The 14,915-nt window shown below is 38.8% G+C and overlaps 1 protein-coding gene across 1 annotated transcript in view; it reads right to left on the bottom strand.

Moving 5' to 3' along the window:
* eys (eyes shut homolog) overlaps positions 1-14,915 on the bottom strand; it is a 133,916-nt gene that overhangs the window by 68,792 nt on the left and 50,209 nt on the right. The window contains exons 24-27 of the mRNA XM_029521794.1: positions 8,087-8,183; positions 7,510-7,617; positions 5,765-5,910; positions 178-349 (exon numbers count right to left, since the gene is read on the bottom strand). Coding sequence (XP_029377654.1) covers positions 178-349; positions 5,765-5,910; positions 7,510-7,617; positions 8,087-8,183 — 523 coding nt within the window. The remainder of the gene's footprint in view (positions 1-177; positions 350-5,764; positions 5,911-7,509; positions 7,618-8,086; positions 8,184-14,915) is intronic.

The raw sequence follows: 14,915 nt of genomic DNA, 5'->3' as shown, positions 1-14,915 counted from the left end.
AATGACTTTAATTTCCAGAAGACTGAGAAAAGCTGTAGGTGCATCATGTTAGCACATGTGACATACTGTACGTCTCTGCTCACTGCTCCGGCAGCGAGTGTAATTAAAAATGATTCCAGGCCACTTCCTAACAATTTGCAGTGTCTGTTTGAAATGGCAAGGGAAAAGAATTGGTACCTCCCGTGAAGACAAGGAGCCGACATGCAGTCATTAGTGTTGGTCTCACAGTGCAGCCCAATGAAGCCATCAGGGCACAAGCAGTGGTATCGATTCAGTGCATCAACACATCTCCCGCTATTTTGACATGGATTTGAAATGCACTCATCGACGTTAACATCACAAAGTGCACCTAGGAAATAAAAGATATTTTAGCAATGCATCAAATATTACAAAGCTGAGACAGAGATGGGGACTTTTTAGTACTTCAGCAATCACACTGTTCACAAAAGTGCAGATGAAAAAATAAAACAAAACTAAAAAAAAAAAAGTTAGAAAAGCCAAGAATATGACCTCAGAGTGAGAGAGTGACTACGCCGTGTGTCTGAGTTCAATTATATTCTGTAACCTCAAAACAACAGTGCACGTCTTTGTAAAATAAACAAACAGCTCTGCATTTTAAATCTCTGGAGACATCACTGTATGCTCCGGGACATAATCCCCATGTTTTTTTTAGTTAGACTGAGAGGAATAAAGTGCACTTGCAATGTTAAATGCATTGTGGGAATGTGCAGCAGCACTTAAGATTTTAAGAATGTCTGTGACAGGTTTATCACAGTTCATCAGTTTGTGGTTATAAATATCTGTTAGTCTCATCCTTCACTTATATCTGTGGGTTATATCTGGGTTGCGGGGGGCTGCTGGAGTCAATCCCAGCTCACCCTGGGCGAGGGCGGGGTCACCCTGGACAGGTCGCCATACCATCACAGGGCCAACACAGAAAGACAGACAGAGACAAACATCCACTCACTCTCAGACCTACGGACAATTTAGAGCCACAAATAAGGCAATACTTACATGAAAATCAATTATTATTTCCATTATAAACACAAATGTTTATATATATTGCGCTTTGTGTTAGTGCAATATATAAGTTTGTACTTAATGCACTCACACCACTACTGCAGTCATTTAAATTAGTAAAATTAGTCCCTGCGCAGCAATGGGCAGTGTCCAGATAAAGCTGCCTCACCAGCATGACATGTCTTTCCTCTCTGGTGTCTTTAGTAACCTTTGATATGAAGATCTTAGGCAGCAGGGTTGGTAAACATGAGTGTGTGGGGCTCAGTCAGCTAACATCGAAATTAAAGGGACTTCTGGGTTGTTTAGATCATTTCCGCCCTAAAGTTATCTCTTTGGTGCTTGTTGTGATTCTGTTACTGACAAACCACCTTGAATTCTTTTGAACTTGTCATTGTTTTAGTTGCTTTTTTGTTTTTTTGTATGGGGAAAAATCCTTTAGCTTCAAACTGGCATTTGGTTTAACTTTCAGTATCCAGCGGATACATAAATAGCAACTGAGTGCAAAAAGCATGAGGCAAACATATTTTGGCTCATATTTAACACATTTTAAGTTTTGGTTAATTAGATAGAGTGCGAGGATGATGAGTGCTAACAGAATGACAGAATTCCTGATCCAATGTTAATGTCAAGGAACATAAAAGTGTCTTATACGCAGTTTGCAGTGAAAAACATATTTAAAGACAGAAAATGAAAGGAAAGTTACAGATGAGCTTTAACACTCCAGGCTGAAGGCAAATGATTATTATTCTTTGTGTTGGTGCCGGAAAGTGCTGACTTACCTAAATACCTAAAATAGAGATTTAACAATTAATAAATTATCCCGCTACTGAAGCAGCAGGGAAAAAGAAAAGGATTCCAAATGACAATAATAATCAACTAATCAACTACCATTGGCGGATAATGGAACTAAATTAAGTTACTCTTTTGATTAAACATGGGTTCATATAAAAACTTTATTCGGGCTATAAAATTTGTGCCTTCATCCATCCAAGAGAAGAAATTAAAGAGTGTTTTGTTCGACAAATTAAAAATTGACAGAATACATTTTTGGGGAAAAAAAAGTTCAGAAGGAGGTCTGAGGATTGTTTCCTTAAAAAAGTTTTGTTTTTTTTTTCTAAGTTTTCGCCATTTGGATTCATTGCGTGATTAGAACTTATTAAGTGAACAAAATCCTGATGTTGATCATTAACATGAACACAGTTGAATAACAGAGCTGGGCCTTTGCAGTGCTGCTGTCCCCTGTACGCTCCCTGTGCAGAACTGCACTAATGGGAAAATGTGTCATATACTATCAGAGCTATAAATCCTTACAGCTGTGACTACACGTCATCATGTCAAGAGGGCACCATCTTCCGTACAAACTGTGCTGCAACGAATGTGCTGACTCAAAATTATAAACAAAACCCTGAGACCTTCGCTGTGCATCAAACACATTTATAAGTCTTAAGCTTCTCTAAATAAGTCAGCTTTATTCAGGGAGTTGAGGATTTTCATTATTTATGTAAACCTCACCAAAATAGCATTGAGATCACAGAAGAAATGAGGTGGAGCTGAGAGTTCACGCTGTGAGGGAAACACCAGATAACAGAAACTGTCAAAATTAAACTTCCTCCTGCCAACAAATCACAGCACATGTTGGATAAACACATTGATGCTGCTTATACGAGTCTAAATTATAGCAGGCGATGCTTTGGAGAGATCCACAGAAGTGACTTTTTGTGATATGGAATTAAAAATGGATGAATGGGCGGTGTCTAATTCTACATCTAAGAATTTTTTGTGATGTTTATTTTCCAGTGAAGTGGTAAAACATTTTTTTAAGCAACTCTCTATTAGAGACTTCCATGAATCCAGAAAATGATGAAAAATGATGACTGACCCACTGTTAATCACTTGGTTCACTTTTTATCAGCAGGCAGAGACAGAAGTGAAGAAACAGTGACAGCAGGACCACAAAATGCATTTATTGCCCGCTGTGTTTTATCATGAAAGAGCATAAATAAACCGTCTTTAGTGTACACAGAATCTATCACCTTCTCCTGTTGCACACTGTTAAAGGGTTCCTTTCTTGTCCCAAACTGATAACTTGTTTCTTTAGTCAAAGGGAGAGATCGGCACTGTTTGGAAGGTTAAGTTTGTGACAGCAGAGATTAAAAAAAAAAAACTGCACGTGCAACCGGAAATAACGACAGAGAAAAAGGAGAGTGGATGCTGTAAAAACAGAGAGGTGATGAAACTCAACGGATGGAAGAAAAGAATGCCCTTTGCCATTTTAAGGTAGTTTCATCTCACATCAATTTTACCTTGACAACAGACTAATGTTTGCCTTAAAAAGTTCAATAAAACTCATCTAGCTCGATATTTTTGAGTGAGACGCATTGAATGAGACATTTGAAGCTGCGGACTGGCGAATTGCTGTCTGGAATGTCTCATTAATTGTGAAATAAATACAGACCACTTTATACAAGAAGACGAAAAGTTTTGGAGCGTAATTGTGCACGAATAAGCTACCACTTCAGTTTCTAAGGAAATACTTTCAATATAAAGCTCAAAATAAACATCTGTTAACTCTGTCTCACAGTAATAAGAACTGGTTTTTAATCAATGTAATTGGCAAATGACAATATAATATAGTTTTAATGTATTCATAAATGTTAGCACAGGTGGTGCATGTCATTCCATTTACTGTAAATATATGACACTTCTCTTCGGGGGTGAAAAGCAAAGTTCACCCTGCGACAGAACGAATTTACTGAAGCCTGAACATCACAACAGCACTGTGGGGGCCAGAACATCATCATCCAACAATGTGCTGACTGAGGCAGCTTGCAACAATGTGCTGATTGCACTGTACCATCACTCAAGGGAACATGCTCCTTAATGATGGGTGAAGAAGAGAAAACCGAAGGTGACGAATTGTGTGCTTAAACCGTGATTCATATAAATGAGATTACCCATTAATCATGTCAGTGTAATGACTTCCGACCTCAGTGCAGAACACCTTATGTGCAGTTAAATAACATATTATTGGTATTACAATTCCTTTTAAACCAAATGACCTAAATGATAACGAGATGTGTCTGTGTTTCTCAAAATAACCCAACTTTTAGACACTCTCAAAATGATGCGCCATTTCACAGCATTAGGTGAGAATTATTACTAAAGATTGACAAATGATAAATAATGAATACTGATTAAAACAGCGGGTCACAAAGAGAGCTTTAGAAAGCTAGAAAGTGATGATGAAAGCTTCGAGAAGTGTCAGAAAGGTGAATAAAACAATTTTCTGGTGTCTCTCTTCAATTATTTCTCAGTGCTAAAAAGTATCACATGTGAACAAAAAGCTTCAGAATTTCCCATTCGGTTATGAAAAGTGGAGGGCGCTTTTGGACAAATTTTCTTAGCAAAAACTGCTCCATTAAAAAAAAAAGAAATAAAAAATAACATAGCGTAAAAAAAAGGCAAATAAATAAAGAAATAAGAAAAAAGCAAAAGAGTAGAAAATACAGATGCACTGACTGACTCTCAAAAGAAAAAGTGTGGGAAAAAAAATCAATATGGGTACCGATGTAGGTGGGAATGAAGTGTCATCATTGCTTAATCACATCCATGAAAGTAGACACAGCAAACCATTACAGTCAGAAGGACTTCTGCCATTCAATTTTTTTTTTTTTTTTTTTAAAAAGGGAGAGCGAGCGAACTAAAACAAACTCACCTTTAATCTTCCTGATGGCAGGAGCAGAAAATATTTTAGTATCAAGTGACATAGCTCGTTAGAGTATGTCAGTGATAGAGGATACGACACATTGTACCATCAGAGCGGGATAACATTTCAATCAACTTCAATCAGGCTGCAACTACAGTACATGAAACAGTGAAAGACCCCAAAATGGGAGAGTAAAATAAAAAAAGAAGCTGCACACGGGCACAGTACCTACATAAACCCATTTGTGTTCTTGTGAATAACTGAATGTGTTACCAGAGCAAATATTTTGTGTGAGTTCTAGTGCGGCTTGGGCTGATCCAAACTGAATCCTCTGGCCGCTTGCTCTCTTGGGGAAGCCTGTTTCCTCATATGAGCTTAGAGCAACAGAAAAAGTAATGACTTGTACTATGCTGTGCGTAGGCCTAATAATAAAAGCTGCTTCTGTGGGAATTGGGCCATGCGTGTCAGGTTCTGCTCTCCAGAGTAGCAATACCTCAGAGATCAGCCCCCCCCCCCGCCCCCCGACACACACACAGACACACACTTTTTTCAACAGGGGTAGGATAAATTGATGATACAGTGTGGAAGACAAATGAAATTAATCTTCCCAGTACCTGACAGGAATTGGCTTTAGATTTAGTGCACACACACATACACACACACACACACGCTAAAATAGCTCGATATCCATCTGAGGGGAAAATAAGACAAATGGATTGAAGTAAAACAACAATAGTGTTGTGAGACTAAAGAGGCTGATGAAATGAAATAAAGGCAACTAACAGACACTGAGAAGTTTTCATCAGATAACACTGGTGAATTTATCTCTTGTTGGCTTTACTGAAAAGCAGCCACAGTGTATCTTGCAGAGGCAGATGAGCTAATTAAAAGCAAAGCATTGTGATCCCCCCCCCCCACCTCAAACTCTAAGCCAGATCTGTGTCAGACTTTCCTCAATAGCGTGCGGCCATTGCCGTCATGATAAGCTTTTTACACTCTCATATTGATCTTCATGTCACCGAAGGGCAAAAGCGCTACCTGAGTATCCAGGGCGACAGGCACACTTGAAGCCCCCGGGCATGTTGATACAGACGCCCTCATGTAGGCAAGGTGAAACTTCACACTCATTCACATCCAGGTCACACAGCGTTCCAAAATAACCAGGAGGGCAAATGCAGAGGAACCTAAAGAAGATGATCATTGATCATTTAGAAGCAAAGTGAAATCCAGCAAACAACAATTTGACAGTAGCACTTGTATGTTCAGGTGAGGGCAAAGCCAAGCTTAAATTAAATGAATGAATGAATGTTCTCAGCAAAACATGCTCAAACTGTCAGAAATAACTACATGGGGAAAAACGCAGAGCACCAGAACACACATCAAGACAAGCTAAGGTGCCGATTAAGACAAATTTTTCATTCTCATACTCATCGTGCAAAAATGAACCGTATGACAGCAATTAACTTTGCAAATTGATTTTTGGGATAAAGGTGCACATTAAATAAGATTATTTGTCTTTCTGATCCCTTTCATTCAGATATGGGGATGCAGTTTATATTGTATATATTTTTTGTGTGAATGAATGTAATTAAATAAACAAGTAAATAAACAAACAAACAAAATCTTTCCCAGTGACCAACTTTATTTGGGTTATGTTTGATGACTTAGTACTGAAGGGATGAGCCTAATCTTCTGCAGTCTACTCAATTCAAATCCCTCTCTGCAGCTGTTGGTGGTTCTTATATCCCCTGACACACACCTCACAGGAGGCTGTTCCTAAGTGAGATAATTAGAAAACACGCGATTAGACACCTCTGTGTTAAAATGCCAACTCCTTCTTTTGATTAATCAAACGGGATTTTCATCAGTGAACGAGTTACGCTGCATAAAGTTCCTGCAATATGCTTAAGTGCATTTTTACTCTCAAGACGCATTTTTATGCAAACCTACGGATCGGAGAAAGCATTGCCATGACAGTTAACACCTTCTTTATTACGACTGGCTGCACAAGGCCTGCTTACAGTTAGGTCGGTCGATAAAACTGAGCATTGTTCCATAAGTAAATGCCGGCGCTGTATATAAATAGATGGGTGACAATGTAACCCTTGTGGAGCCAAACTCAAACTATTTGCAAGAAAAGAATGGATAAATATAAGACAGCAGGGGCAGTAGACTGATTCATCACTGCAGTGCAAATGGACTTGCTCGGCTTGTTGGGTCAGGGAGACGGCGATAACGGCGTGTGTAGTGCTCGTCGTGGGCAGCGAGGTTAAACCACACCTGATGTGAACTCCCTGGACTGTGCAATCAGAGGAGCGCACTGAGCAGGGCCAGGACACATGGGAGGGAAATCATGACGGGAGACAAACTGGAGACAAACCATTTAGGACTTAAATTGGCCCTGGGACTTTTCTACCCATCTGTCCGACTAAGCCTGGAAGCCCCGGGGCTCCCATTAAGCACAGCAGAGAGAAGCACCAACCAGTGGAGTGAAGCCCAATCTGGATACATGATGTGTTCTTGCTGTTTTCACTCTGTCTTTAGAATAGCAGTTTATGTATGTCAAGGATGAAGACAGGCGTGTTACGTAAACCGGAACACTTTGAAGATGAATGCCACAACCTTGGGTTTCTTTCTTTAGCTAAAACCTTTCAAAAAGACCCAGGAAATTAATACTGCCTGGCCTTTATTGATGTTTGATTTTTTTTTTTTTAAAGCACACAACGAATAAGGCGCAAACTTTTTTTTTTTTTTTTTTTTTTTATTATTATATTCGCACTTACTTGTTCAAAAGGTCTTGACAAATGGCAGCATTGTGGCAAGGGCTCGAGGTGCATTCATTGATGTCTTCCTCACAGTGAAGGCCAGCAAATCCCATTTTACAATCACAGCTGCAACAGAAAAATCAATTTATATTGATATTTTTGTCTCAGACGATCTGTCCATTTGCTATTGACACATGCATGGTGTGAAAAAAAAAAATCAATATCAAGCAATTTAATTATGCTAATTACACATCATATTAAGTCTAACTGCACATACGTCATGCTGTTTAACTAATTCCAAAATCTGTATGATAACTGAGGCTGAAGTGGATTTTTTTTTTTTTTTTTTTTTTATTCTTGGCAATTTCGAATGATTTTAGTTTCAGTTTAACTTTTCTTTAGCTATTAAATAAGGTCAAGACAGAATCCCAACGCAGAACAAATGTATTAACTCTGGGTAATCTACAACCAAAATGGCAGAATGACCTTTGCAGATTTAAAATTTTTATAATCCAGATTAGCAGTTGTCACCACAAAGCCAGCACAGTTCCTTGCCTCTTAAGAAATGTAAAGCTGATTATGGGTAACACTTTACCTGTAACTGCTGACCTGGTCCACACACTCACCCTGGTTCTGGCAAGGATTTGAGAAACACTCATTGGTGTCAATTTCACACCAACTTCCTTCAAATCCTGAAAGATATATGAGATGGTCATGGATCAGCAAGCCCCACAACACCCTGAAAACGTCAGGGCCGATGATAACAAAGGCCCCAGTGAGTGCCATTTTAATGGAACTAGTAGCCCCTGTTGCATATCTCATCTTCCAGCTCTCAGCACTCTCTGTTTCCCCTTTGAGAGTGTGTAAGTCTAATAATACTTCAGTGCCACAGACAGATTGGTCTGAGGGTTAGTGGTTTGGGGTTTGGGAGGTGTGTCTCTGCGTGTGCTACCGCGTGTGTGTGCGTCTGTGTGTGAGAAAGAGAAAGCGGTCGAGGAAGGGGACATCTTGTTAAGTTAGGCTAAGAGGGAGAGCCTAAACCCAAGAGCTCTTTTGCTCTTGTTCATTAGGGGGTTGAGGGGCCGGATGGCTAAGCAGATCAACGTGGATGTTTGGTTGTACTTTTGATGGCAGCCTGTGAAACTACAATGTCCTGCCTGGCAGGGAGGTATTTCACCAGTGCTTGTTCTGGTCTGGTTTTCAGCTGGGAAAAAAAATTATCTAAATGCATTTCAGTTTTCTGTGAAGTAACATAAATTCATAAATGAAAAATTGTACAATTCCTTGCTTTCATATGGCATGGATGCGACTGATTGACACATATACTGAATCTTATCAATTGAGAACCGCTATCATTTCTAAATACGTTATTTAAATATCACGATTGATTATAAACCAATCTAGAAAAACATTACACTAATTTAGTGGTCCAGTTTAAAAAAATAAGTGTTTGGTGATATTGTTAGAAGCTACATATTCACCCTTGATGCCATATAATGTCATTTTTCTAACAATCACTGCTGTGGCAATTTAAAGAAAACTGAAAATTACAGACATTACAAAAGGAGACTTTAAGTGGTCTGAATTTTCCTCTTGCTTGTGGTAAATATATAAAAAAAAATACATTCAAACTGTTTGCATGTCAGAAGACTCCAGCTGCATAAACTGGTCAAACTCCCTCTAAAATGAAAGGATGGGACATTGAGACCTGAACCAAGGACGAGAAAATAAGCCTGTCTTGTGTTGTGTACAGCCAACGTTTCCTGTTGTTTCCTTCTCTGACTGCTTCTGGCTTTGCACGCTATTAACAAAAATACAGAGATACCATTTCCTCAACGCTGTGATATCCAAACTCCTTTCAAAGCTCGGACTACCCAGGATGACTACTGTGCTGTCCCTGCAGAGCACCATCTGCCGTGCATAATTAAAGGCGGGACTAGCATCCAACAAAGGGTTAATAAAACAAGCATTTAATGATCGTTAGCGCTGTATTGTTTCCTTGTCTCATTATGCCACTCCTGCTGCTTCAAGTTAGAGTTATACATGCAGTATTTTAACTTTAATGGCTTTTGGCTCATATTAACTGTAATTCTGAGCTGACAGCTTGTATTAACCATTTTGAGCTTGCTTAAAGATATTTTTGACAAAGAGACATCATGTTATTATATATATAATTTTACTGCGTATTATATTATATCCTACCACTGTCTTGTTATTGCTGCATGACACTTTTCTCTATTTTCCCTTAAGGTCACCATAGAAGTCTGAGGGTCTCCCACACGTTGCAGTGATACCACCTATCAGGAGATAACACTATATAATACTCTAATGGCCACAATTTTTGTCATTTCGCTGCCTGGAAATTGCATGGATCAAAAATTGTGGATTTCTTTGTGATTTCATAAGGCTCAATGGTATCAATTGTCAAGGTTTGTTGCATAAAAATTGCTCTGCAAGTAAATGGAGCACGGCAAGCAAAATTTGCTAAACCAACTGAATAATCTGTACTGTGTATCATTGTGTTTAAAATGAACAAAGAATTTCCAATGGGACTAGAGCGATGATCTCAAAAAAAAAAAAAAAAAAAAAAAAAAATTAGATAGTGACACTGACAAAACTCTGTGCACCTTGGGACGTAAGAACAGAGGGAATCCGTGAGACCACAGAGAGCACAGAGCATCTGGTGAATTATGGGACAGCACAAGTTTCGCAAGCTGGTCTGTCAGTCAAAGCAATGGTGGAGCACCTCGGGGACTATTTCGAATGTCACTGCATTGTAATGCATCTTCTGCCACTAAGCAGTGACTGGAGGCTTCTCTTTGACAGAGTACAGAGCGGGATACCCAAGGCGCGTGCTCACGCAGTCATTCCATCATCTGGCTGGAGCTTCAGTACGCGATCACCGCTCCTGCCGGTGCATGTCTCCGAGGGGGAGAAATTGTGGTTAATCCCTGGTGGATTTTCGAACTAACCTTGATGGACATTTCAATTGAAATGTGAGCGACATCTTCATTTTAACTGTGTGAATTTGAGTTTGGCTGTTACATTTGTGGCCAGTGTTCTTATCAAAGTTGCTGTCAGCCTGATATTAGCAGTTTCTCAGAGATGGGTCATTTGCAGTGATATTGCTTAGCACTTGTACAATATAGATTGAGCTTTTATTGTCTGAGGTGTCATCTGTGTGCCGTCATATATTAAATCAATGTCAGACGTCAATGATCCCATGATCAGTCCACAGTTTTCTGATGAAACCTAAATGCATCATACTCTAACATCAAAGTGTTTGTCACTTAGGCTGTGTTGCGTTCTGATTTCAATGTTCATTTTATTCTGAAATTGTGGATTGGGCGAGTCAGTGCAGTGCTTTGAATGATAACACCTGAACTAACACACGACACCCCTCCTAGATTCATCAAAGATGAACCTGAACCAGTAATTAACGATGAATTACATACACTGTTAATTACACATGGGTTACAGTTGCTTGGAAGCTCAGTAGTTTAACATCGGCATACAGGCGCAACCCACTTCCTGAGAACTTATTTTGAACTCCTCAGGAGCTTTCATCTCACGCAGCCCACAAGCCAAACAGTCAACCTGGGACGTAAGATGCTTCGTAATCATGCATCCACCAAAGATGAATACTCTACATCATGAATTCATGCATGAAATACATGCCTCGTGAAAAAAAAAAATAAAAAATTAGACACAGGAATCAAAAATGATTTCATATTCGGTGGCCACCAAGGAATCTCTGCAGGAACAGTATGTTACTGTCTTTGACGGAGCAGGAGCTTCCTTCTGAGGCAAGAAGGAAAAACTGACTTGATAGCATTGTATATGAAGATTTTTTGCTGACATGAAAAATGTGTCAACATTGGAGTTTGATTTAGCACAGAAAGAAAAAGGAAAAAGGAAAATGGAAGAGCGCGGCCACAGCGATCCTTCATTGCACAGAGAATTGCTGTAGATCTTGGTTTGCTTTTGAAATCCAGTTAGATGATTTACATGCTGTCTCTCGAAAATGAAGCAACACCGCTGGCAACAAAAATAAAGTCTTGCGTAAGACTCTATCAGAAGAATAGATGACAAATATGTACTACAGCCATCAGTTCCAAAAGAAAAATTGACTTCACAGGCAGCGGCATCACCAGCTCCGGGCAACAAAGAATAACATTTGGGAAATTTACACCAAAAATAGACACACAAAGTAAAGTAAAACAATATCAGATTAGTCATCAAAGATTTATTCTTTGTGATAAAAATGCACAGGATGTCTACCAGAACTGCCCAAAAACTGGGTTACTTGAATAAGTGGGTTAAGAATAGAAATCTTTTTGCAGATAAAGCTCTGCAGCAAATTTCCCCGACACACCTGGACCACCTCTTCAGAAATGATAATGAAGGCACAAAATGATTAAACACTGAGTTTATTTTAAACGTGTTTACTGTATAGCTGTCACTGGCCTTGGGCCTATTTTTATAAATTATGTATAAATGAAGTCACTAACCTTTTCCTCACAGTGGTGTGCAAGTACTTAACTGGAGGTACTCTCTGGCTAAGACAATGCTCACTGTTTACATATGGAGTTTTTATTTTTCTGCATTCGCAGCTGTCTGAAATTCTTACAAATGGCACGCTGTAAAATTGTGATTATGACTACAGAGTCATCTAATTGCTGCACTAGCTCCATTTGCGTAAAATATTATCGTGATTATTCTAAAGTAATATTGTGAACATAAAGACATAGAAAATAAGTTGTATTTCTCAAAATGCACATCGACAATATCTATACACATCCGTAACCCTACATTTAACACTAAAAGGGGAGATGAGTTTGTATATAATTAGAGAAGTCGTGATTTCCACAGCAAATACACACCATCTATTAAATGAAAGAGTACTCTGACTTGATACAGACACACTCCCTCATGTAGGTCATCTAGGTCACCTTGCACTGAGAGCAACTGACTTCATGAGATGCAGAGAGTGCTTTTCCACTTTTACACGCACCGACTGCGTCTGATGGTGGAGCTGCTGGGCAGCTGGCCTGATCCCTTTGGCGCCACCACATGAACCACTAAAAGACAAATATCATCCCTTTAATACCTCAATCTAATCCTATGCCATAGAATGCGGATATTTTTTCAGCACTTTGGCTTACCTCCAAATGTCTGGACCATTTCAGTATTTTTACCTGCTGTGGAAGATTCAGGGGTCAAACACCAAAATGACTGTCAATTTATACAAAAGGGAAAACCCGTGATAGCATGATGTGCCTGTTGATGCCTTTTCTGTCTGGGTTGTTTATTTATTTATTTTATTTTTTTTATTTTTTTTTTATGCCACTGGAAACAGAGATCTCAAAGCTAAAATGGAAGGGAAAAAAATAAAAAATAAAAAAAATCACCTTTTGGCCTCAGCAGTGGAATATCACTAGTGTGCTGAGATCTTTGCTCGCTGAAGGGGCACACACTCATACTGAGACTCAACACCTGCGACATTTTAATATTTTCTTGCCTCTCTGCGGGTCATCGCTTTCAGAACATTAGACTACTACTTTGCCAAATGGCACTGTGATGCTGTATGCAGTGTCAAAGAGTTTCAATTTGACAGAATTTTTACTTTCATGACTTCACTCCAAGTTATACTAACATATTATTCTGTTTCATCACAACTCAAGAACTTTTATTTCTCCCTGCTGTATACTTCGGAAATGTTTTAATTTGCCTTCTATTTTGTCAGTCATTCCTAGGGTTGGCTTTACGGAGAAAGAGAAGCATTGATAAATAAGCCAACATTGTTTGTCTAAATCTTAAGAAAATGACCAGCAGGACATTTCAGCAGAAATTCTTTGTAAAGAATTCCGATCAATATTCAGTTTACGGCACAATGCCCATTCTTCTTTACAAGGTAAGAATTTATGTTTCTGTGGACTAACAACTTGAAGTTGCCAAAGAAGTTGACATCTGTGGGAGAGATACTTTTGATCTCTCACAGAGGAATCATGAAAGAGGCTTCCTGAACGAATCAAAAGTCAACAGATTATAAATTTTTTCATTATTCTAAGTGTTAAATGAAACCTCTATGTTCTAGATACTGTTGCTACAATATCTCAACCAGGACATGTCTTTAAAAGCGATTTTTATCTCAGTGTGACAATTTCCTCCTTCAATAAAGGTTTTTATTATGAAACATCTTATGATAATATGCTAAGCAGGACCATGAATGTGGGTTGCTTGAGAGAAATTTATGAGCAGAGTGTATGAAGAGGATCAGATAAATCTTTCTCCATCGACAATGGCACACAATGAAATACAAAAGATGCAGTGAGTTCAGCTGAATGGAACTGACTGTATTTAGCAGTGTAAGCCCAAAAAGTAATAGGACATTATGATCTTAATCACGACACTGAGCGAGGGAAAAAGGTCATTGACAGTAACATACATCTGCCAGGACATCTGGCACGGATACACATCTCCCGTTTCTTAAATCCTCTGTAAAAAAATTAAAAATTAATATTTAATAAATAAAAAAATCGCTCGGGATGAATGAGGCGAGGACCGGCTTTTCCAACACGTCTCCACCAACACGTACCCCAACACATCTTTTTCAATATCATATTAGGTGTGTGTCAGTTCTCCTGTTGGCACAGCTTCACAGCAGCTCATTAACCAACTGTTTGATAGGACACAATCTCAATCTTGTAGAAGGTGAAGGCTAGTGTAGCATGCCATGCAAATAAAGGGGTTTGTTCTCCATCTGGCCAGGAGCACCTCTGGGGATACTCTGAACCATACAGACCAAATGGTTTTTGCATGTAAAGAGACCACACAATGTTTCTGGATTAATTCACTTTGCTGCAAGAATCATATTTCTCCACTTGAAATAGACTTGAGGCATTGCAGTTGTCCCCTTGTCAAATAACTCATTTCAAACACTGAAATATGCCCACCAGCGTCAACCAAATGAAAACGTGGTATAGGCACTCTAATGCAGATGAAAGATCACAAGACATATTATGAAATCTTAAATCAATCTAAAACATGAAGTGCTACATTGGCACAGTGGTCTTCTAATATAGAATCGTCAAAATGTGAGCTGTTAACTCTCTAAGTCATCCAACCAACTGCAATTTCAAAGAACATTTAGACAAGAAGGATAAACGGAAAGTGCCATTCATACTGTTCTACAAGGAAAATTTGCCACAAATCCAAAATGTATTATTCTAAATTAGTATTTATAAATGTTCAAGGGCTAAAATCGGCGTTGTATTTAGTTAGAAGGTTCAATGTTTTCAGGTGTCTTTGGTGCACATCTCTATTGAATGTTATCTGTAACTGTTTGACAATGTACAAAGGATAAAGGATGGCCAGCTAATGGTGTACTTTCCAAAAATAAGTAGATAAATAAAACACTCCTG

The sequence above is a fragment of the Echeneis naucrates genome, chromosome 15 (genome assembly GCF_900963305.1).
Source record: "Echeneis naucrates chromosome 15, fEcheNa1.1, whole genome shotgun sequence".
Lineage (NCBI taxonomy): Eukaryota > Metazoa > Chordata > Actinopteri > Carangiformes > Echeneidae > Echeneis > Echeneis naucrates.
The sequence above is the reverse complement of the archived record's forward strand: the minus strand, read 5'-3'. Positions and strand labels throughout refer to the sequence as shown.